The 24,461-nt window shown below is 40.3% G+C and overlaps 1 protein-coding gene across 1 annotated transcript in view; it reads right to left on the bottom strand.

Annotated features, from left to right (window-relative positions):
• Positions 1–23,127, bottom strand: part of LOC309974296 (acidic mammalian chitinase-like) — a gene marked incomplete at both ends in the record, with an annotated part of 50,660 nt that extends 27,533 nt beyond the window's left edge. Inside the window, 6 exon segments of the mRNA XM_082858887.1 lie at positions 2,134–2,250; positions 2,967–3,034; positions 3,037–3,148; positions 3,315–3,438; positions 4,060–4,184; positions 23,068–23,127. Of these exon segments, the coding sequence (XP_082715013.1) occupies positions 2,134–2,250; positions 2,967–3,034; positions 3,037–3,148; positions 3,315–3,438; positions 4,060–4,184; positions 23,068–23,127 (606 nt within the window).
• Positions 23,128–24,461: the final 1,334 nt, after the last annotated feature.

Raw genomic sequence — 24,461 nt, 5'->3', positions numbered from 1 at the left:
GCACACCAAAACCACGACTAACTGCTGAACAACCATCGATAAAAAAAGACTGGAAACTACCAAAAAATATTCTACATCCAAAGACATAAAGAAGTAACCACAACAAGACAGTAGGAGGGGCACACTCATGTTATAATCAAATCCCATACACCCTGGGTGGGTGACCCACAAACTGAAGAATAATATCACAGAAGTTTTTCCACAGGTGTAAGAGTTCTGAACCACACATCAGGCTCCCAGCCTGCAGGTCCGGCATCAAGAAGAGCCCCCAGAGCATCTGGCTTTGAAGGCCAGTGGGGCTTAACTGCAGGAGCTCCACAGGACTGGGGGAAACAGAGACCTCACTTAAAGGGTGCACACAAAATCTCACACACACCAGGTCTCAGAGCAAAGGCAGTAACTTCATAGGAGCCTGGGCATGACCTACCTGCTGGTATTTGAGGTTCTCCTGGGGGGGGCAGGGGCAGCTCATCCTGGGGACATAGACCCTGGTGGTGAAAATTTTGGGGAGTGTTCATCTGCATGAACTCTTGCTGGAGGCTGACATCTTGCTTGGGTCATTAGCACCAAGACCTGGCCCCATCCAACAGCCTCTAGGCTCCAGTGCTGGGACGCCTCAGGCCAAACAACAAACTGGATGGGGATACAGCCCCATCCATCAGCAGACAGGCTGTCAAAAGACTTCCTGAGCCCACAGCGACCTCTAGACATGCCCCTTGACATGGCCTTACCCACCGGAGGGCCAAGACTCCCAGCTCCACCCACCAGTGGGCAGGTACTGACCCCTCCCACCAGGAAGCCTGCACAAACCTCTAGACCAGCCTCACCCACCAGGGGGCAGACACCAGAAACAAGGAAACTACAGTCCTGCAGCCTGTGGAACTGAGTCTTCAAACACAGTTCAGAACCCACCCTGGGACCAGCTGGTCCCCGGTCCTTGGGAGATGAGAGGGGAGTGTACTCCTGGGATACATAAGACATCCCCTACAGAGGGCCACTTCTCCAAGGCTGAGAAATATAACTAACCTTCCACATACATAAAAATACAAATAGAAGTTTAGACAAAATGAGATGGCAGAGGAATATTTTCAGATGAAAGAACAAGATAAAACCCCAGAAGAACAGCAAAGTGAAGTGGAGAGAGCCAGTCTACCTGAGAAAGAGTTCAAAGTAATGACTGTAAAGATGTTTCAAGAACTTGAGAAAAGAATGGATGCACAGAGTGAGAAGTTACAAGAAGTTTCTAACAAAGAGTTAGAAAATATAAAGAACAACCAAACAGAGTTGAAGAATACAATAACTGAAAAGGAGCTCTTCCAAGTGTCTGAGTTCCCTGGCATGGAGTGAGAATGTCCTGATTTGATTGCCTTTCCCATATTCATGTAAAACTCACAGAGTCAAAAATCGCCCCTTTCAGGGACTTCTCTGGTGGCACAGTGGATAGGACTCTGCACTCCCAATGCAGGGGGCCTGGGTTCGATCCCTGGTCAGGGAACTAGATCCCACATACATGCCGCAACTAAGAGTTTGCCTGCCACAACTGAGGAGCCCACGTGCCGCAACTAGGGAGCCGGCGAGCTGCAACTAAGGAGCCCACGTGCTCCAACTAAGGAGCCGGTGTGCTGCAACTAAGGAGCCCTGGAGCTGCAACTAAGGAGCCTGCCTGCCACCACTAAGACCACACGCAGCCAAATAAATAAATAAATATATAAATTAAAAATCCTCCTTTCCCATTACATCATCTATTTAGTCTGTCAGTCATCATCATATTGAGTTCCTACCATGGATCAGGTAGTGGCAAGCACTGGGGATACAGCAGGAATCAAAATAAACTCATCTACTGGCTCCTTGGGCCTGGCTGAAGTATGAGAAGGGCTCCCCAGGGAGGCTAATGGATTGTATCTGTCCTCCACTCCCAGTTGTAATGATGCCCTGAAGTCTCACAAGTTACTGTAGGTGTGTCAAGGTCAGACCTCATAGGAGCCACATTCGAAGTACTTATCTAGACATTGCCTGGTGTCTACTCCACTTTGTGCATATTTAAAACTTTGAAACCATAGATCTTAGTGAAATGGGCTCCTGATGAGCTTAAGATTCAAAGCTAGAATTGTAATTTTTTTACACTGTTCATGCCTTATATCCATAGCTTTCAATATTGTCATAACCAAACCATTCAGTGTTTTTATAAGCATATAGGACTTTTTGGTCTTCAGTCCAGGCATTTGTGGCTTTATTTAGGAATATGCAGATCTATGCGGGGAATGAAGAAGGCAACATTGAACACATCACAGATTATGTCATATATTGGAAGAAAAAGGACTTAAATGGGAGAAAAATAGTAAGAAATGGGAGGGTGATAGAAAAGAGGACGTTATGAAATATCTACATTAATTTCACATATTTCTCTCAAAAGTGATTTTGTTTCATAAAATGAACACAAATTTCTATGAAAACAGGCTACAAACAAGTGAAATTCTAATTCTGTACCCAGAGGTTGAGAAATGGTAAGCATGACCATATGTGCTGAGATCATTCTTCCACAAACACTCTAGTCTTTAGCAAACACTGCTAATCATTCCCTAGATTTTCAGCATAGAATTTGAGTAAAATCAATCAATTCAGATTGGCAGGGAGATCAAAATATTTGCCATCCCCAGGCTAGTCTGTTGAAATCCTTCTCCACCTATTTACGTGGGCGTACTAAAATTCAGTATTGCTTTGGGCTGTGGCAAAGATGGTGCCATACACTTCAAAACCCAAAAAGGAAATTCAGATTGATTTTTTTAAGTGAAAAGTATTACACAGCCATCAACCTGCCTTTCCACAGGCTGCTATGCTCAGAGCTGTCAGATCTGTGAAAGCTGGGATGGATATAGGATCTCAAGAGCAGAAGGGTAGCAAGATGACTTGGAGAGTGGAAGAATTTTCCCCAGGGCATTTTAGTCTGAATTAGCTGTGTTAGTTACCTCATAGTAAGCCCAGAAACCAGCCTCACCTGTATAAGGACCAGATGACCCTGCTCCAGAGACTGGGCACAGACTGAGGTGTCAGAAGTGCTGAGCCGGAAAGTCCTCCCATAGGTGGGGAAACCCATGATGAGCTTCTCCGAAGGGACCCCACTGTCTCTCCAGGGCTTCATGGCATATTCCTGCAGAAGGCGACACAGACATTATTCCTCACCAGTGTTTGTTCCATATGATCAACAAAGTCTAGCTAATTGTCCCCCAAAGAGAAACCCTGTTTTCCAACAACCAAGACTCCCAATCCCTTCCCCATCTCCCTTCTGCATATGATTTGAGTCTTTTCTTTCTTACACAGTTGCAATAACACATGTCACCTCCATCCTTGTTTCCTACATGCAGGAAAATGTTGTGTCCTGTATATGTGCCCCAGACACCATGGAAGTCACAGGTCATCACACTGATGGGATCAAGGAGCCTGGAACAAGAGATTTTGAGCCATCAAGATCCTGGGAGCATTTTCTTATAGACAATTTAAGAGCAAGAAATGGTAGCTGTGGAAATTCATGATGTCAAGTAGATGTCCGTATGGCCCCACTAATGTGGCTTCCTTGGTGTCTCCAGGGAGCAGATTATCTTCTGTGACTCCCATAGGGCTAGACAGAAAGTCTCCTTTACTTCCTTGAAAGATTAAGGGCAAACCCAGAGAAGAGGGGAAGATATGTTGTTAGAAGAGTGTGTTTTAGAAATACACATCTCCAGGGCCATGGTAAGCACAAATGAGTAGCTTTGTCAATAATAGTTCTCCTGATTTTACAACCTTTTCCAAAAGGAACTGCAAATGAGAATTTCTATTACATATAAGGATTTGCCAAGGTCTTGAATCTTGTTCCTCTTTTCCCCAACACCCATCATAGTGGCAATTTAAAGGAGTCAGCTCTTTATCCCGAAGCCATTAATTCCCCAAACTTCTTTGGCAATTGAAGGTACCAGCTTTCTCAACATTATTTTTACATAACTACTTGGGATGCTCTCCACCAAAAAGTTTATAAATCTCTGCTCTAGGATTTGGGGGCCCTGGGAAGTTCATCACACTCACTTCCCAACCTCTGCAATTTCATATCCTGTGTCAATGGTCCCTTTGCCAGCAGATACAGCTGCTGTGATCAGTAGTCTTGGGTATCCTGTTTCCTTATCTGCTTCTTCAAAAGCCTGTAGCATTTCCTGGAGAGAACAAAGGGTGAATTGTTGCGGTTGTCTTCATTATCTCTGTCCAATAGTATGTACATTTGGGGCTGCTTTCCAGCTTATAGCAATTCCCTTATTTCTGGAAATAACCCCTGAAATATAGGGATAGGTTCTGGCAAGGTGTAACTTGGACCAAAGAGGTACAAGGACACTAACAGTCCTTGAATCCAAGTCACACTTTATGACAATTCTAAAGAAAAAGCCTAGGAACTCCTGGCAGAGAGTCTAGGAGCTATCTTGCCTGCTGTGACTTCACTCTCCCTTTTAAAGCTCTAGTCTCTCAATTTTTAATAGCCATGCCTCTTTCCTGCCTTCAGTCCTTTGCTAATGCTGTTACCACTTCCTTAGAAAATTCTTCTTCCTATCTTTTGTATGCCTGGCTCCTTTTAACTCTTCATATTGCAGCTTAAATATCACTTCCTCTGGGAAGGCCCCCTGTCCCGACCATCCTATTTGCTGCTATCACTGCTATTATCACCATTTGCAATTATTTGATTTTTTCTTTTTTCACTTTATTTTTCTTTCTTTTCTTTTTTTCTTTCCCCCTCTGTATCCTCCACTATGCTGTAACCCCACAAGAGCAGAGATCATGCTTGTCTTGTTCACTGCTCTATCTCTAGTGAAAAGCACAACGTCTGGATCACAGTAGATGCTTAATAAATACTTACTGAACAAATGATATAACAAACGGTTCCACCTCCTCAACTCAAGAATGTCCTCCTTGGGTTCCTTCAGATACCAGTATCCTTTCAATAAATCCTCTTTTGGCTTGAGTTAGCTAGTCTGTTTCTGTTGCCTGCAAACCACAAACACCTTCACTAGTGTACTTCCGAGGGCAGCATCCTTTGCTATCCCCAGGAAATGCAACTCTTACAGAAAATCTACTAAGGTACCAGCCTCCCTACAAGAGGACACAGAGCTAGTGCTTCATTCCCACCTTAATCAAGATGGTAAATCACTGTTTGTCCTCAGGTGGGAGGGATATTCCCTGGGATATTCTATATCCCTGGATATTCTATATCCAAGTCAATGTCATCAAATCCATGTTGACAAAGGAAGTCAATGACAGGACAGATGAAGATTTTGCTTTTGACAGCTGTGGAGACCATGGTGGTGAATCTAGGCAGAGAGTTTGTCTGTATTAACATCACAGATCCAGGAATCCTCCCCACACCATTCTAATATTAATTTTTAATTTGCATTTTATAATAACCCTTGTTGTATTTTTACAGTTAAGATGAACTCAAAAATGTTAATGTTAATTAATGGATTTTTAATTTAAACTTTTTTTTCTTTGGTATACCCATTGAATAGTATTTTTCTACTTATTCATAAGATCAAAGGTACATGTACATTTTCTTTTGTAGTGAGATCTTTCAAGGGCAGTGGTTTAGATAACTATATTTCTTTGATTCTATGATGTTTGTTTTTTATATTTACTGCTCCCAAATTAAGATGTGATTTACAATCTGTGAGTACATTTAATGAGGCACTTCTGACACCACAAAGAATATGCTATTAAATATTTTCTGAATCCTGTATTTGAAGGTGTCTTAATATCTAGAAAATTTAGATCCTCTGCCATAGTCAGCAGTTTTATAGTCTATAAACACATGTTTATACACCCTCAGAGGGGAGATCAATATGACGGAGTGAGAGGACGTGGAGCTCACCTCCCACCATGAACATACCAAAAACACAACTACATGTGGAGCAATTCTCACTGAAAACAAACTGGAGACTGGCAGAATGACTTTTATACAACCAAAGCTGTAAGAAAGATCCACGTGTAATCGGGTAGGAAGGGAAGAGAAGTGATCAGGTCAGGACCTGCACCCCTGGGAGGGGACACAGAAGAGGAGGAGGATTATGTGGGCTCAGAGATCCTCCCTGGTGGGCCACATATTGGACGTCCCAGCCCTGGGGTCCAACACCAGGAGGATAAGTCCCCTTAGGTGCTTTGAAAACTAGTGGGACTGGCAAGGAGCTATAAGAAGCCTAGACTCCACTCTTGAAGAGTGTACACACACTTGCTAATCCTCAAAACAAGGTGGAGGAAGCAGATTGAAACTGCCTGGGACTCAGACCGGTTTCCCACCACTGCCCCAGTGCGTGCCCCAGCCTCAGTAGAGCACCCGCTCTGGCTACTCTTTCTCTGCAGTAGGGCCAGGGCTGCTATGGCCCAGCGGACCGTGTAGTTGTGAGGGATGTAGCTGGCTTGGACCCAGAAGGCATCTCAACAGGGCAAGGGCAGCCATTGTTGGAGCCTAAGGAGGCAGTGGATCAGGATCAGTCTGGGATGCTGACGGCTGCTGGGACCACAGCAGCCTGTGCCCCAACCCACACTGGGGTTCTCTAGTCCTGACGTCACGAAAAGAGAAGGAAATGCAGAGTTGGAAGGAAGGAGGGAAAAAGGAGTAATGATCAGGAAAACTGGAGTGTGGACAGGAAGCTGTGTTACTCCTTACCTAGCTGTACCTGCAGCAGAAGAGCCAAGCCTGAAACAAACAAAGAAACAAAATACAGAAACAAGGAGTCCTCAAATGGGTTTCCCAGTTAGGACCTGCTGCTACCCAGGAGACTTCCAGGATGTCAAGGGCCCAAAGGCCTTTGGATTTATCAGTGGCCTTTCAGAGCCCAAGGCATTGGGGTGGGGGAGGGGGAGGGCGGCATGTAGAAGCCTCACTGAAACAGAAGCCTGCCCTCCTCCCCATTCCCAGGGACACCCCATGACCTGTGGGAAGGAAGAAGGGCAAAAAGAGTAGGAGACTCACAAGCCCAGAGCAGCATCCTCCCCACCACGCCTACACATTGGCCACCTTGGGCAGCCTCTTGGCGCAGTCCTTATGTAAAGAGGAGACCCCTTTTATCATTCTGATAACAGCACAGCTGCCACGTTATGATCACAGATGCCCGAGACTGTCACATTCATATCTCCACCCATCCCATTTCATCCCAGATTCATGAGACTCTAAGGGGAAGAGAATCCCAGGAGAGTTCCCTCACTAGCCCAGGCCTGGCTACTTTGAAAGAACTGCTTACAAATGGAAGCCTTAGCTTTATACTGAGGCCAAGTCTCCCTGGGGATGTGGAAGCCCAGGGAAGGAATGAAGGGCACAATGCTGGAGTGAGGGTCCCAAGGTAAGGGCCCAGAACCAGGAAAACACATTGCAGGGGGCGGTTATTTGCGATATTGAGTATTCATTTAAGGCATGTAATTTTCCTCCTATAGGACCATTTAAGGCCAGTGGCAAGGTCCTGGAAGGAACCTGGTTCAGGGAAGAGTTAGCTCTGCTCATCTTCTCCCCCTTGTCCCCTAGTGATTTTACTGTCATAGTTCTGGAGGGAAAGGACAGGGGCAGACATAGGATGCTGCAGCTGCCAGCTCTCCCCTCTTATTCCAGCCCAGGGGAGAGATGGAAAGAAAGCAGCTGCTGCCAGAGAAACATCGACCTTGTATCTCCGTCTCCTCCTCCTCATTCTTGGAGGGATGGTGGTATTAGGGTACAAGGAACATTGTGTCCTATTTTTGCTAGAGCTTGACTTCTTAGGAAAAACAGATGAGGTTTAGAGGTGTGGGGGAAGGAGGGAGAGGTGTTCCTGGGAGAGTAGTCAGTGCTACAAGGCGGGCAGGAGTTACAGAGGTCAGGGCTTGTTTTATCTCACCTGATGCCCCAAGGCCATAGATTTGCCACTGCCAGCAGCCATATCTCTCAAACCTGGCCCTAAGCCAACCGGGCAGTTAAGAGTTGGCACAGGTGGAGGGGCAGCTGCCAGCCTTGGCCTTAAAGCAGGTCCTCAGGTTGAGCCAAGAATTTCTTCAGTGTATCTAGCCTCCTTTAAGTCTTCTCGAGTTCATCTTTGGATCCCTGGAAGTTGACACAGACTAGGCACTTGATACAAGTTGGTTGAATAAATGGATGTCTCTTCTTCAACAGTTTTGGTGTTGGGCAATCTCATGGACAAATATCAACAACCAAGCTATTCCTGACTCTATTCGTTATCTATTGCTGTATAACAAATTATCTCCAAACTTAGCCACTTAAAACAATAAGAAATATGTATTATTTCATATAGAGTCTATAATTCAGGAGCAGCTTTGGCTGAGTGGTTCTGGATTGGGTTCTCTGATGAGGACTGCAGGTTGCAGTCAAGATGTTGACTGGAACAGTTACTGAAGGCTTGACTGAGTCTGAAGGATCCATTCCTAAAATGACTCACTCACATGGCTGGCAAGCTGGTGCTGGCTGTTGGCAGGAGGTCTCAGTACCTCCCTGTGGGCCTGGGGGAATATCAGCTGATACTCCCAGGGTAAATGAACCAAGAAAGAGCATGACGGAAGTCCCACTCCAACGTATCCACAGTGTCCTTATTGGTTACACAGGCCAGTCTTATCAGTGTGGGAGGGGATGATACACGGGCATGAAGACAAGGAGGCAAGAATCACTGAAAGGCAATTTGGAAGCCTTATTCCAAATTTTTAAAGAAATATTTTCTTGACCACTTTCACTAGTGTATTTTTCTTGATTAACCTGATAATCAGTTTATCCAATTAAAACACACACACATACACACACAGCTCTGGGATTTTTACATTGTGATACATTTAGAAATTACTATGTGAAAAATGACAAATTTATAATGTTGAGTTTTCCCATATAGGTATATGATTTATTCTGATGGATTAGAAAAGCCATGAAGAAAAGAAATTTATATACTTTATTTGCTTCTGATCCCCAGGGCCTAGCAGAATCCTGGGAAATAATAGATGCTCAATACATATATGCTTATTCTTTATCTCTATCAGGTTTAGTTGAAATGTAAATAAATTGAAAAGATTTTTTTAGGCTCTGGAAGTTCTTAATTCTTTCTTAAATGTTTGAGGACTGTCTGGGCCTGGTAGCTTTGGGGGAAATTTTTAATAGCACTTTCAACATCTTCCAAGGTTATTGGTCTGTTTAAGTTTTCTACCTCTTTTTATGTCAATTTGATTAGTTCATGTTTCCCTACAACTTGTTCATCTAGACCTTTTAGTTTATTATAATTTGAATCATCTTTTTATCAACGGTAATCTCTGGAAAGAAAACAACATACTGATTCCACATTCAGATAAGTCTAAAGTGAGCTCTTCACTAGAATAGTAGAGGGATCAATACCCTAAACATACAAAATTAGAAAAGTCTTCTCTTCTTAAATCCAAATCAATCCAGATTAGAGGTAGGAGGACGCTTTTCACCAAAGATTAGAGCAGAGTTGCAGATTACCACAGGATTCTTTGCTCAAAGTGAAAAGAATGCTAGTTTTATTCCTTTCACTAGATAGACTGGAGAAAATATATAGTCTTGAAATATTTGGTATTTAGTTTCTTTGCTGGGTTACACAGCAATAGCTGTTTCTTGATAGGCAAAATGAATTAGTCTCAAGTTCACCATAGCAAGGCAGTAATTTTGTATATAACATACTGACAGATGGAAAAGTGCATATTTTCTAGGGTTTTGTTCAATAATTTACCTCAAAAGCCCATCTCAAACTCTCAGATAAGAAATTATTGAATGTTAGAAACCATAAGTTGTCTCGATGTTCAAGGTACTGACACTCATGGTACATCATTTAAATTGTAATGTCCTATGCCTAGGTGAAATGGTTCATGGGCTCTGGCCTACTCTAAATAGGATGACCATCCATCCCACGTTTCTGTGGACTCTATAGGGTTGTACTATTATTCACTCAAAAATGTCCCAGTACTGATACATTTACAACATGAATACTACAATTCCATGCATATGAGTATCCTGAAGAAACAAATTTGTAGACACAGAAAGCAGATTAGTGTTGCCTGGGGCTGAGCAGGAATGGGGAGTGACTGCAAATGGGTTGTTTGAGGGATTTTTTTTTTTTTTTTTTTTGCCACACTGCGCAGGATGTGGGATCTCAGTTTCCCGACCAGGGATCAAACCCACACCCGCTGCAGTGGAAGCGTGGAGTCTTACCCACTGGACCATCAGGAAAGTTCCCTGAGAGATCTTTCTAGGATGATGAAAATGTTCTAAAATTGATTTGTGGTGACAGGTCTGTAAATTTTACAAAAATCTTTGAATCGCAATATGAGTGAAATTGTAAAATTGTATTGTTAAAATGAGTAAAGTTCATGGTACGTAAACTATACCTCAATAAAGTTGTTTTTAGAGAAGGGGAAAAAAAGTATCCCAGGTTGGGAAGTAAAGCATATGGTCATCCTTGCTAGAATTTTTAATTTTTCTCTGCAAAAATAAATTTAAATCCCCACAGCAGGAATCATGCCTTGTGCCTCTACTTCCTAGAGAATCAGTAAGTGAACCAATGTGTATGGAAGTATAGTTTTTTTGGTTCGAGGTGTTTCTCTAATTACCTGGTGTCTAAAGCCCCAGCAGAGACTTGAGCTTGGAGATCAGAAGGTATAAACCCTCACTGCAGAAGTTTCCCAAGAAGTCATCTAAGCCAAGACCCCAAACCATGGCACCATCCGTCAAATCCATTGGCTTTCAGAAACTTCACTTGTGATATGACTGTCATCTAACAACCCAGCACAAAGTCTCTTAAAACACTATAAAATTATTGAAAGCATTATGCAATACCTTTGTAGAAAGAAAATATAAAGAAAAACATCATCATACCACTGTAAAGTAACTCATCACTTTTGCATGTTAATCACAGTCTTCATGCACCCACCATCATTATTTACAAGGTCACCATCACAGCATAAAAATCCTGTTTTTTATCTTTGTTTGCACTTTGGATGACAAATAAACATTTCTCATGTTTCTGCTTAATCTTTATACTTATTTTTAATGATTTAAAATACTTTTTCATGTTTATGAAATATAATTTAATACACCATTATTCATTCTTGTGATATTTTACAATCATAAGCAAGACTCTGAGAAATACCTTAATACATAAATGCTTTGATCATATTGTCTTTCCAAAAATACCCAAGAATTGAAATTGGAGGCTAAAGAGTATACATATTTACACAATTCCTGTTATATACAGCCATATTGTTTTCCAAAAGAGGAAGCCAACCGAACTGTATACAAGAGGCTCTTGGAATGACAAGTGTTCTTACAAACTGGGAGTCTGTTAAGGTGTGGTGAATAGAGGATAAGTTTGGAATTATTCAGACCTGTAAACCAAATACTAGTACACCATTTACTATATGTCCTCCAAAAGTAAATTTACCTCTCTTAGCATCAATTTCCTTATTAGAAAATGAAAATTATAATATATATTTCATAATAATAGCACTTCCATTTGTTGAGCATACATTCATCATGCATTCTTCATGTAATCCAGCCTCTAGGCTTATTATAAGAATTAAATGGAATAACATATGTTAAAAAGCTAGCACATTGTAAATAACCAGTAACATGTACGTTTCCTTCTCTTTCAATGGAATAAAAAAAAATTGTCATAATCTCAAAAAAGAACTCTCTAAGCAGAGAGAGCTTTGTCTTCAGTTATGCTTATGGAGTGCCAGCAGCCTCCAACAAGCATGCAGACATGGTCCTGAGGCCAGGATTTTATTGGCAAATGCACCTACAGGAACCATCAAGTCCCCTTTTGGTCACCAATGAATCGTCAAGGTCTGAGAGACTGAGGCTACCCACTTCTCACACACTTGCATTAGTGGTAATAGGGTTGATTATGGTTAGCTTTACCATCTCCTTCTTAAAAGTTATGCCAGCAAAATTATTGGGCCCTCTGTGACCCCCCCCCCATGGCATCATTACCCTGTTCATCAATATAAGGGGTAATGTTCCTCCTCTTGGCAGCTTTAATTCTATTGCCTCTCTTATGAACAAAGTGGTATGAACACTCAGAACCTCCTTCCTGCTGCCCCAGGACAATCTCATCTTCCTTTGTCTTACCTTTGCTTACTCTTCTCTAAACTTATCGAAGGAGGGAGAACAGAGATAGAAAGGCAAGGCAGAACATGCAGTTAGAGATAAAAGAGTTGGTCGGAGTTGGTGAAGAAAAAACAAATATTCCAGTTTCAATTTCTTCTCTACCACAACCCCTGGATTTGATTACAAAGAACAAGAAGTGAGCGTGTTTATTTGTAAAGGTCTTTTGGGTATTAGCGTATATGTGTGTCTGTGTACATGTCTAAGAAGGTAAATGTCAGTGATTCATGTTCATGTATTATATATATATATTATATATGTGTTATATAAATTATATATAATACATAAACATGAATCCTGACATATATGTAAATCATTGATTTCTTTTTTTTAATTTTTAAATTTAATTTTATTTATTTTTTTAAACAGCAGGTCATATTAGCCATCAATTTTATACACATCAGTGCATACATGTCAATCTCAATCGTCCAATACATCACACCACCATCCACACCCCCCTCCGCAGCTTACTCCATTTGGTGTCCATACGTTTGTTCTCTACATCTGTGTCTCAACTTCTGCCCTGAAAACCGGTTCATCTGTACCATTTTTCTATGTTCCACATACATGTGTTAATATCTGATATTTGTTTTTCTCTTTCTGACTTACTTCACTCTGTATGAAAGTCTCTAGATCCATCCACGTCTCAACAAATGACCCAATTTCGTTCCTTTTTATGGCTGAGTAATATTCCATTGTATATATATACCACATCTTCTTTATCCATTCATCTGTCAATGGGCATTTAGGTTGCTTCCATGACCTGGCTATTGTAAATAGTGCTGCAATTAACATTGAGGTACATGTGTCTTTTTGAATTATGGATTTCTCTGGGTATATGCCCAGTAGTGGGATAGCTGAATTATATGTTAATTCTATTTGTAGTTGTTTAAGGAACCTCCATACTGTTCTCCATAGTGGCTGTATCAATTTACATTCCCACCAACAGTACAAGAGGGTTCCCTTTTCTCCATACCATCTCCAGCATTTTTTGTTTGTAGATTTTCTGATGATCCCCATTCTAACTGGTGTGAGGTGATACCTCATTGAAGTTTTGATTTGAATATCTCTAATAATTAGTGATGTTGAGCAGCTTTTCGTGTGCTTCTTGGCCATCTGTACGTCTTCTTTGGAGAAATGTCTATTTAGCTCTTCTGCCCATTTATGCATTGCTTTGTTTGTTTCATTAATATTGAGCTGCATGAACTGTTTATATATTTTGGAGATTAATCGTTTGTCTGTTGATTCGTTCACAAATATTTTCTCCCATTCTGAGAGTTGTCTTTTTGTCTTCTTTATGGTTTCCTTTGCTGTGCAAAAGGTTTGAAGTTTCATTAGGTCCCATTTGTTTATTTTGTTTTTATTTCCATTACTCTAGGAGGTGGATCAAAAAAGATATTGCTGAGATTTATGTCAAAGAGTGTTCTTCCTATGTTTTCCTCTAAGAGTTTTATAGTGTCTGGTCTTACATTTAGGTCTTGAATCCATTTTGAGTTCATTTTTCTGTATGGTGTTAGGGAGTATTCTAATTTCATTCTTTTACATGTAGCTGGTCAGTTTTCCCAGCACCACTTATTGAAGAGACTGTCTTTTCTCCATTGTATATCCTTGCCTCCTTTGTCATAGACTAGTTGACCATAGGTGCGTGGGTTTATCTCTAAGCTTTCTATCCTGTTCCATTGATCTATGTTTCTGTTTTTGTGCCAGTACCATATTGCCTTGATTACTGTAGCTTTGTAGTATAGTCTGAAGTCAAGGAGTCTGATTCCTCCCACTCCATTTTATTCCCTCAAGACTGCTTTGGCTATTCGGGGTATTTTGTGTCTCCATACAAATTTAAAGATTTTTGTTCTAGTTCCATAAAAAATGCCATTGGTAATTTGATACGGATTGTATTGAATCTGTAGATTGCTTTGGGTAGTATAGTCATTTTCACAATATTGATTCTTCCAATCCAAGAACATGGTATATCTCTCCATCTGTTGGTATCATCTTTAATTTCTTTCATCAGTGTGTTATAGTTTTCTAGATACAGGTCTTTTGTCTCCCTAGATAGGTTTATTCCTAGGTATTTTATTCTTTTTGTTGCAATGGTAAATGTGAGTGTTTCCTTAATTTCTCTTTCAGATTTTTCATCATTAGTGTATAGGAATGCAAGTGATTTTTGTGCATTAATTTTGTATCCTGCAAATTTACCAAATTCATTGATTAGCTCTAGTAGTTTTCTGGTAGCATCTTTAGGATTCTCTATGTATAGCATCATGTCATCTGCAAACAGTGACAGTTTTACTTCTTCATTTCCAATTTGGATTCCTTTTATTTCTTTTTCTTCTTTGATTGCTGTGGCTAGGACTTCCAAAACTATGTTGAATAATAGTGGTGAGAGTGGACATCCTTGTCTTGTTCCTGATCTTAGAGGAAATGCTTTCAGTTTTTCACCTTTGAGAATGATGTTTGCTGTGGGTTTGTTGTATATGGCCTTTATTATGTTGAGGTAGGTTCCCTCTATGCCCACTTTCTGGAGAGTTTTTATCATAAATGGGTGTTGAATTTTGTCTAAAGTTTTTCTGCATCTATTGAGATGATCAAATGGTTTTTATTCTTCAATTTGTTAAAATGGTGTATCACATTGATTGACTTGCGTATATTGAAGAATCCTTGCATCCCTGAGGATAAATCCCACTTGATCATGGTGTATGATCCTTTTAATGTGTTGTTGGATTCTGTTTGCTAGTATTTTGTTGAGGATTTTTGCATCTATATTCATCAGTGATATTGGTCTGTAATTTTCTTTTTTTGTAGTATCTTTGTCTGGTGTGGCTATCAGAGTGATGGTGGCCTCATAGAATGTGTTTGGGAGTGTTCCTTCCTCCACAATTTTTTGGAAGAATTTGAGAAGGATGGGTGTTAGCTCTTCTCTAAATGTTTGATAGAATTCACCTGTGAAGCCATCCGGTCCTGGACTTTTGTTTTTTGGAAGATGTTTAATTGCAGTTTCATTTTCATTATTTGTGATTGATCTGTTCATATTTTCTGTTTCTTCCTGGTTCAGTCTTGGAAGGTTATATGGTTCTAAGAATTTGTCCGTTTCTTCCAGGTTGCCCATTTTATTGGCGTAGTGTTTCTTGTAGTAGTCTCTTAGGATGCTTTGTATTTTTGTGGTGTCTCTTCTAACTTCTCCTTCTTCATTTTTAATTTTATGGATTTGAGTCCTCTCCCTCTTTTTCTTGATGAGTCTGGCTAATGGTTCATCAATTTTGTTTATCTTCTCAAAGAACCAGCTTTTAGTTTTATTGATCTTTGCTATTGTTTTCTTTGTTTCTACTTCATTTCTTTCTACTCTGATTTTTATTATTTCTTTCCTTCTGCTAACTTTGGGTTTTGTTTGTTCTTCTTTCTCTAGTTCCCTTAGGTGTAAGGTTAAATGGTTTATTTGAGATTTTTCTTGTTTCTTGAGGTAGGCTTTTATAGCTATAAACTTCCCTCTTAGAACTGCTCCTGCTGCATCCCATAGGTTTTAGATCATCATGTTTTCATTGTCTTTTGTCTCCAGGTATTTTTTGATTTCCTCTTTGATTTCTTCAGTGATCTCTTGTTATTTAGTAACATATTCTTTAGCCTTCATGTGTTTGTGTTTTTTACGTTTTTTTTCCCTGTAATTCATTTCTAATCTCATAGTGTTGTGGTCAGAAAAGATGCTTGATATGATTTCAATTTTCTTAAATTTACCGAGGCTTGATTTCTGACCCAAGATGTGATCTATCCTCTTTCGTGTGCATTTGAGAAGAAAGTGTAATCTGTTGTTTTGGGATGGATTGTCCTATAAATATCAATTAAATCTATCTGATATGTTGTGTCATTTAAAGCTTCTGTTTCCTTATTTATTTCCATTTTGGATAATCTGTCCATTGGTGTAAGTGAGGTGTTAAAGTCTCCCACTATTATTTTGTTACTGTTGATTTCCTCTTTTATAGCTGTTAGCAGTTGCCTTATGTACTGAGGTGCTCCAAGTTGGGTGCATATATAATTATTGTTACATCTTCTTCTTGGATTGATCCCTTGATCATTATGTAGTGTCCTTCCTTGTCTGTTGTAACATTCTTTATTTTAAAGTCTATTTTATCTGATATGAGTATTGCTACTCCAGCTTTCTTTTAATTTTCATTTGCATGGAATATCTTTTTCCATCCCCTCACTTTCAGTTTGTATGTGTCCCTAGGTCTGAAGTGGGTCTCTTGTAGACAGCATATATATGGGTCTTGTTTTTGTATCTATTCAGCAAGCCTGTGTCTTTTGGTTGGAGCATTTAATCCATTCACGTTTAAGGTAATTATCCATATGTATGTTCTTATGACCATTTTCTTAATTGTTATGGGTTTGTTTTTGCAGGTCCTTTTCTTCTCTTGTGTTTCCCACTTACAGAATTTCCCTTAGCATATGTTTAGAGCTGTTTTGGTGATGCTGAATTCTTTTGGCTTTTGCTTGTCTGTAAAGCTTTTGATTTCTCCATAGAATCTGAATGAGATCCTTGCTGGATAGAGTAATCTTGGTTGTAGGTTCTTCCCTTTCATCACTATTAAGTATATCATGCCACCCCCTTCTGTCTTGTAGTGTTTCTGCTGAGAAATCAGCTGTTAATCTTATGGATGTTCCCTTGTATGTTATTTATCGTTTTTCCCTTGCTGCTTTCAATAATTTTTCATTGTCTTTAATTTTTGCCAATTTGATTACTATGTGTCTTGGCATATTTCTCCCTGGGTTTATCCTGTATGGGGCTCTCTGTGCTTCCTTGACTTGGGTGGCTATTTCCTTTCCCATGTTAGAGAAATTTTTGACTATAATCTCTTCAAGTATTTTCTCTAGTCCTTTCTCTCTCTCTTCTCCTTCTGGGACACTTATAATGTGAATGTTGTTGCGTTTAATGTTGTCCCAGAGGTCTCTTATGCTGTCTTCATTTCTTTTCATTCTTTTTTCTTCATTCTGTTTCACAGCAGTGAATTCCACCATTCTGTCTTCCAGGTCACTTATCCATTCTTCTGCCTCAGTTATTCTGCTATTGATTCCTTCTAGTGTAGTTTTCATTTCAGTTATTTTATTGTTCATCTCTGTTTGTTTGTTCTTTAAATCTTCTAGGTGTTTGTTCTTTAATTCTTCTAGGTCTTTGTTAAACATTTCTTACATCTTCTCGATCTTTGCCTCCATTCTCTTTCCCAGGTCCTGGATAATCTTCACTATCATTATTCTGAATTCTTTTTCTGGAATGTTGCCTATCTTCACTTCATTTAGTTGTTTTTTCTGGGGGTTTATCTTGTTCCTTCATCTGGTACATAGCCTTCTGCCTTTTCATCTTGTCTATCTTTCTGTGAATGTGGTTTTTGTTCCACAGGCTGCAGGACTGTAGTTTTTCTTGTTTCTGCTGTCTGCCCTCTGGTGTATAAGGCTATCTCAATCATTGGTTTCTGAGCTGCCTTTCCTATGTTCCAAGAACATAGGAAAGGCAGTCAGAAATTATCCATTCCAGTGGCCTTGTTTTAAAAATTAGGAAACAGGCTTAATAATGGGAATTATTGGCTTAACATCACAGTGAGACCATAACAAAGCTGTAACTGTAATTGTTATTTCCTGTCACCTTAACTAGGGCTCTTCCCACTAAGTGAATTTTTCAAGGGCAGAGATAATGTTAATAGTCTTAAAGTCCATGGGCTGAAACTTACCTTATGCCCATAGCTTTCAGTATTGTCAAACCAAATCTATGCATTCCTTTGTAGTCTTAAGGGGGCTTCTGGTCTTTAATCCATGAGATGGTGGCTTGAGGTAAAAAGAAATGTGCATATCTAATCAGAGGTACCCAAGTGAGCAAAATCATTGTGATGGGGTTGTCAATAGGAAAGGTGAATATTTTTCTTAGATGTTCACATGCGAACAATTCTACTGTTGCACAAATCACACTTTATTGTAATTATTCCTTTGTGTTTTTGCTTCCTATACTTGGACTATGAGCTCCATGAGAGCAGAAACTATGTCTTAACTATATTCCCAATGTCCAGCACACTGCCTGATATATATAAGCGCCCAATAAGTTATCTTAGACATACTTATTAAACAGAAGTAGCTTGAGTATTACATTGAGCTTACAAAAGAGTTATTTCCCTGAAAGCTTTTGTATTCTAAAAATTAAAAAACTTTGCATTTTTACTTGGGTTTAAACTCTTACTATTAAAATGAGCTTACCACTCCTATAAGTCAAACTAAGGTTATCTTATACATAGGAAGACCACTTCAATTTCCAAGGTGATTCATCTCTTCCTGGGGAATGTTTTTCATCTCCAATAGGGGTATATGGAGAGACATAAGCAATTATGCAACAAGAGTTATTTTATTAACAAAAGGATCCCAAATTTATCTAATCTCACTCCCTAACTGACCAGAGTTTCCACTGCAGTCTCTCCTGGGAGGAGTTACCTCATGGTAGATCGGAAGCCAGCCTCCTGGGTGTGGGTCCCAATTGACCCTGTCCTGAGGTGGGTGCTGCCCACCATTTGAAGAAGTAAGGTGTTTGGTCTGTCCATACGTGGGGAACCCCATAATGAGATTCTCATCAGGAACTCCATCATCTCACCAATATTCTTGTGGCAAGTTCCTGGGGGAATATTCAGCTTAAGGCTCAAATCCAGTTCCTGTCTACCTTCTTCCCCATTTCTGCTTCCCAGTCCTAACCAATGGCTCCTACTTTACAGTGTTGAAATAGACAAAATTTCCATGGTCAGTGGAATCCTTGTGCAGGGGGCTGTTTTGTCCTGTGCCAGTGTCCCAACCTCCATGAACAACATAGGTCATCACATGATGAAGCCCAGGAGCCTAGGAGGGAAATGGCATAAAAGGGTTGTTCGCTGAAGCTGTCATTGTCATGATGGCTGAGACAGGGGCCATGGCCATGGCTATACCTGCAGCTGAGACATTTCTCAGGGACCCTGCAGCTGAGATGTTTCTCAGGGACCCAGTGGATTATCTGGAGGTGTGGGTTTTTGTTTTGTTTTCCAGTGGTGATCCACAGAATCCTAGAAACCTGGACAAGGATGCATGAACCATGTCAACCAGAATCCCTTCAATTTTATATCTTTTCTGATTAGAGATCTGACAAATATTTCATTTGAGAAGGAGTTACAATGCTTTTTCAAAAGTTTTAAAGCCACTGGTTTGATGTAAGTTCCCACCAGAGCATTAAAAAGTTCATTTAGCCTTTGCTGGACACTTTTGAGCTAACCACCTAATCAGGCATTTGATACCATTATGATGTGGCTCTCAATCTAACAACTGGCCCTAGAAAGTTAATTGTTTTATTGATCTGCAAAATGATTCCCTGTAATTTCTTCCTGTTGGCACTAGCTTTTCATTCAGGACCAACAAAACAAGTCTGTGCTCTCAGATGTAATTGTACATGATTCCCCTACCCCACTTTATTTTTGTTTTGTTGGGGGTTTTTTTTTGCTGGATCATATGGTAGTTTCATTAATTAAAAAAAATACTCAGCAGGGCTTCCCTGGTAGCGCAGTGGTTGAGAGTCCGCCTGCTGATGCAGGGGACACAGGTTCGTGTCCCGATCCGGGAAGATCCCACATGCCGCGGAGCGGCTTGGCCTGTGAGCCATGGCCGCTGAGCCTGCGAGTCCGGAGCCTGTGCTCCGCAACGGGAGAGGCCACAACAGGGAGAGGCCCGCATACAACAACAACAACAACAACAAAATACTCAGTAGTTTATTTTAAAAAATAATTGACATGGAATGTTATATTCGTTTCAGGTATACAACATGATTCAATATTTGCATTCACTATGAAATGATTTCCAAAGTAAGTTTCATTAATATCCATCACCTTACATCATTACAATTTTTTTCCTTGTGATGAGAACTTTAATTTTTTTAGATTAACTTTATTATACATCATTACCAAACTGTTATTATTATTTTAAAAAATTTATTATTTATTTACTTTTGGCTGTATTGGGTCTTCCTTGCTGCACGCAGGCTTTCTCTCTAGTTGCAGTGAGTGGGGGCTACTCTTTGTTGTGGAGTATGGGCTCTAGGCTCACGGGCTTCAGTAGTTGTGGCTCACAGGCTCTGGAGTGCTGGCTCAGTAGCTGTGGCACACAGGTTTACTTGCTCTGTGGCATGTGAGATCTTCCTGGACCAGAGCTTGAACCCATGTCCCCTGCATTGGCAGCAGATTCTTAACCACTGCTCCACCAGGGAAGTCCCATAAGAACTTTTAAGATCTACTCTCTTAGCAACTCTTAAAAATATGCAACACTGTATTAACTACAGTCACTCTGCAAAGCACTTTGATTATCTGTCAACTTGGATCTCAGAATTTCTTCCAGGAAAAAAACTTCTCTATTCCTTTAAATCTCCAATGAACTAGTGTGCCATTCAGGTCCATTCCAAGTAGGCTTCCTTCAGCTCTAGATAATGATGCTCCATGACCTCAGAGACCCCTCTGGTTTCTCATGCAGTGGATAGATCAGGGGGCTGATGAACTAGCTATTGCTGGAGTCTTGGGAAGAATACCCTGGAGCCAGACCCCTTTCACCTCTTCATGCCTAGTGTCAGGCTATAATGTAAAAAAAATTTTCCCAGAACGGTCCTAGGGAAAATACAAGCAGAGGAATTATCAACACACCTAACTTGCCCCATCACTGTTCAGGCGGGCATTGACAGTAAGCTTGATTGCACTCAGAATAAAGAACTTTCTCTAACTCTCCTCTTCTGCTCTCACTAGTGGCATGCCTTCAGTGGATGCAACAAGCCTTCCTCTCCCTGGATCAGTACAGTAGCTGGGCCACATGCATTCATGCAAGCCCATGGAGAGCCTCAAGTCATGTAGGACACATGGAACACTCTCTAGGCCCTAAGCAGGAGACAAGAGTCGTTAGCATACAGCAGCTGTCAGGCAAGAGACTTGAGGAAGAGAAAGGGGAGGGGAACCCCACAAACACCAGGCAAAGATGTACAGACTATGTTAAGTTTAGTCTGATTGCAGATCCATGGGTCCCTCAGGTTTAAATTTCATCCTGGAATGAGACTTGCTGTTCAGGTCTTCGGGTATTGCTACCTGACTCACGCTCTGATCTTGGCCATTTCATAACACAAAACAACAGCTCCTTTGCCTGCAGACATAACTGCCAAGATCATTAGACAGGGATGGCTTGAGCCTCAGCCTCAAAAGCTGATAACATTTGGCAGTATATATAAGTCCATGCCACTCTCTCACTTCATCCCAGCTTCCCCGTCCCCTTCCCCGTGTCCTCAAGTTCATTCTCTAGTAGGTCTGCATCTTTATTCCTGTTCTGCCCCTATGTTTTTCAGAAGCTTTTTTTTTTTTAGATTCCATATATATGTGTTAGCATACAGTATTTGTTTTTCTCTTTCTGACTTACTTCACTCTGTATGACAGACTCTAGGTCCATCCACCTCACTACAAATAACTCAATTTCGTTTCTTTTTATGGCTAATATTCCATTGTATTATATATACTGCCAAATGTAAAATAGATAGCTAGTAGGAAGCAGCCACATAGCACAGGGAGATTAGCTCTGTGCTTTGTGACCACCTAGAGGGGTGGGATAGGGACCGTGGGAGGGAGACGTAAGAGGGAGGAGATATGGGGATATACGTATATATATAGCTGATTCACTTTGTTATAAAGCAGAAACTAACACACCATTGTAAAGCAATTATACTCCAATAAAGTTGTTAAAAAAAGAAGCTGATAACATTTCCTGTTGGAAAAGATAGGACAGTATTGGTGATTACAATAATAATAATTTTAGGGAAGATATAGTATTCATACATGAACCAAATTTTAAGTTAAATATATAAAATTTTATATTTAAATATAAATTTATATAAATACAAGTATAAATAAATATAAATACATAAATAAATATAAATTTATATAAAATAAAACTTTATATATATAAAATATAACAATATTTGGTAGGGAAAAAATCTCCCTGTGTGGACTGGAATGTATGTTTACCAGGTATGTGTGTGTGTGTGTGTGTGTGTGTGTGTGTGTGTGTGTGTATGTGAATGAGTTAAGGCTTGAAACCAAAGTGTCTGGAATATTTTCCCCTGCTCTGGGGGCCCAGGTACTCAAAGTCAAGGTCAATGCCATCAAACTCATCCAGTCAGATGTATGTGATCACTGAGTCAATGAATACCTTACAGTTGCCAGTCTTGGCCACCATGGAGGTGAACCTGGGGAAGGCATGATCTTGAGTGGCACTCAGATGCCATCACCTGTTCCCTTTCCTTCTTTCACTCATATGGATTTGATCTAGTCCAAGCTCCAAGAAATATCAGAGGAATCATCACCAGCCCATGCAGCCCTGTCCTGAGCAATCCATCTTCATCTCCAGCATCTGCTCCTGGTAGTCTGATATCATAAAAATCCTCCTATAGTAGCGATAGATGAAGGGATACCAAAAAAAAAAAATCCTCCTATAGAGCCTATAAGGCAGTCAATATAGCTAACCTGGCCTTTTGGTGCTTGCAGATGAACAATCCCTTAGTAACTTTAGGGTCTTCTTGAAGCCACTTACCAGTCACACTCCATGTCCTCTCATTAACTCCCAAATCCCTTCAGCAAGAGCATCATAATACAGCAGTAGGGAAAGAAAAATGACATCTCCCTTCACAAAATATTCATTATCACTCTTCCCTCCCTCTTTCTCTTTTCCTCTCTTTAGGATATGGTTTTACAGCTACTCGATTGCTCAGAGTTCACCCAAACACTCATTTTATACACTCGCACCTCTATTCCTTTGCTCGAGGAGTTCCATTCTCTTGCAATGTCCTTCCCATTCTTCTCTGACAAATTTCTACTTATTATTCACTGCCTTTTTTAAATGTTACCTACCGTTAAATCCTTCACCCAAGCAGAAGTTACCATTGCTTTCTCATCATTTTCTGACGACATTTTACGTATTCCATCATGGCACTCCATTGCAGTTTTCAGCTGGGTGTATACATGTTTGTTTCTCCACCAGACAAAAAGCTTCATTCACGTTTTCTCTCCTATAGTGTCTTGAAAGGCTCTGGCTCTATGCTAATTAACAGATATCTAATATCCTTGGGTTATCCCAACAATATTTAATATCCTTCATGCATTCCCCAGGCTGGCAATATCCCCCTATTTATCTTCTTTGCTCTAGTTGACATAGTAGGAGACATTGTATTAAGATATCTTCTCTTATAGCTCCTTCTTCCTTGGATATCTTGCATCTATCTTATCCTTAGTACCTATCATGGTACTAAGCACATAATAACGGACTCAGTAAATACTTATTGAAATAAATGGAAGCACTGCAAATAAACTTATACTATATGTATGTCATATGACAGATTCCTTCCACAGCGTAACCCTTCATGCTGGTTCTCTTTCTCTAGTTCTCTGCCTTTCTTCATCCTATTATCCTAGATCTGGATAAACTCTATTTATCCAAAGGCACCCCTGAGACTCTAGAGGTTATCCTCACCACTACCACATCACCACACAAAATTATCAATTGCTTCACCAATTTGAAAACAGAAAAAAATGAGGATCTTCCAAACTGGGTTGACTCCTCTCATCCTGATGTCAGTAGGAAGGTAATTCACTTAGAAAGTTCTTTAACTGAGGGTAATTTCAATCAGTCTCTGAGATTACTTTCCTGTTAATTCCCTCTGGAAATTCTGGACTTTCCCTTGCTCACTGCCTTCAGCTAAGTAGCTTCACAGGGACACGTGATGGAGCACTACAGGGCCTTCTAATTTACAGGTGTGAACTTAAAAAATAAAACAGCCAGTTACTTTCCAAGCAAAATGGGTTTATTCAGGAACAGCAAAGAATTACAATTTTGGATATGCAGGCTATAGCAAAAGCCAAGGGAAATCTAACAAACAAAGGAGAGGAAAGTTATTTTACAGAGTAAAAAGGAGGAAGTTGGGAGGGGTTGTTTTGAAGGAAAGGAGGAAAGTGGGAGTTCAGAGAGATGATGGGTTCTCATAGGCCAGGTAGCTGGGGTAGTCCATTTCCTGTAGGAGATGCAAGTACATCTTTCCTGTTGAGTCCTATAACTGACGATTCTTTCCTGATGATGATTCTTCCTGTTGGGGTCTCTAAGCGACTGTCCTTCCTGTTATTGACCTTGAGGGGTACTGTGTGAGAACTCCCCCTTCTGGCATCTCAATTCCATTTTAAAAGAAGTTTGTCTTTATTAATTTTCACAGAAGTAAGGTTAAGGAAAGGGAAAGAGAAGATTAGAGCAATGA

The sequence above is a fragment of the Leucopleurus acutus genome (genome assembly GCF_964270905.1).
Source record: "Leucopleurus acutus genome assembly, chromosome: 2".
Lineage (NCBI taxonomy): Eukaryota > Metazoa > Chordata > Mammalia > Artiodactyla > Delphinidae > Leucopleurus > Leucopleurus acutus.
Note: the sequence above shows the minus strand (reverse complement) of the source record. Positions and strands in the feature narration are given on the sequence as shown.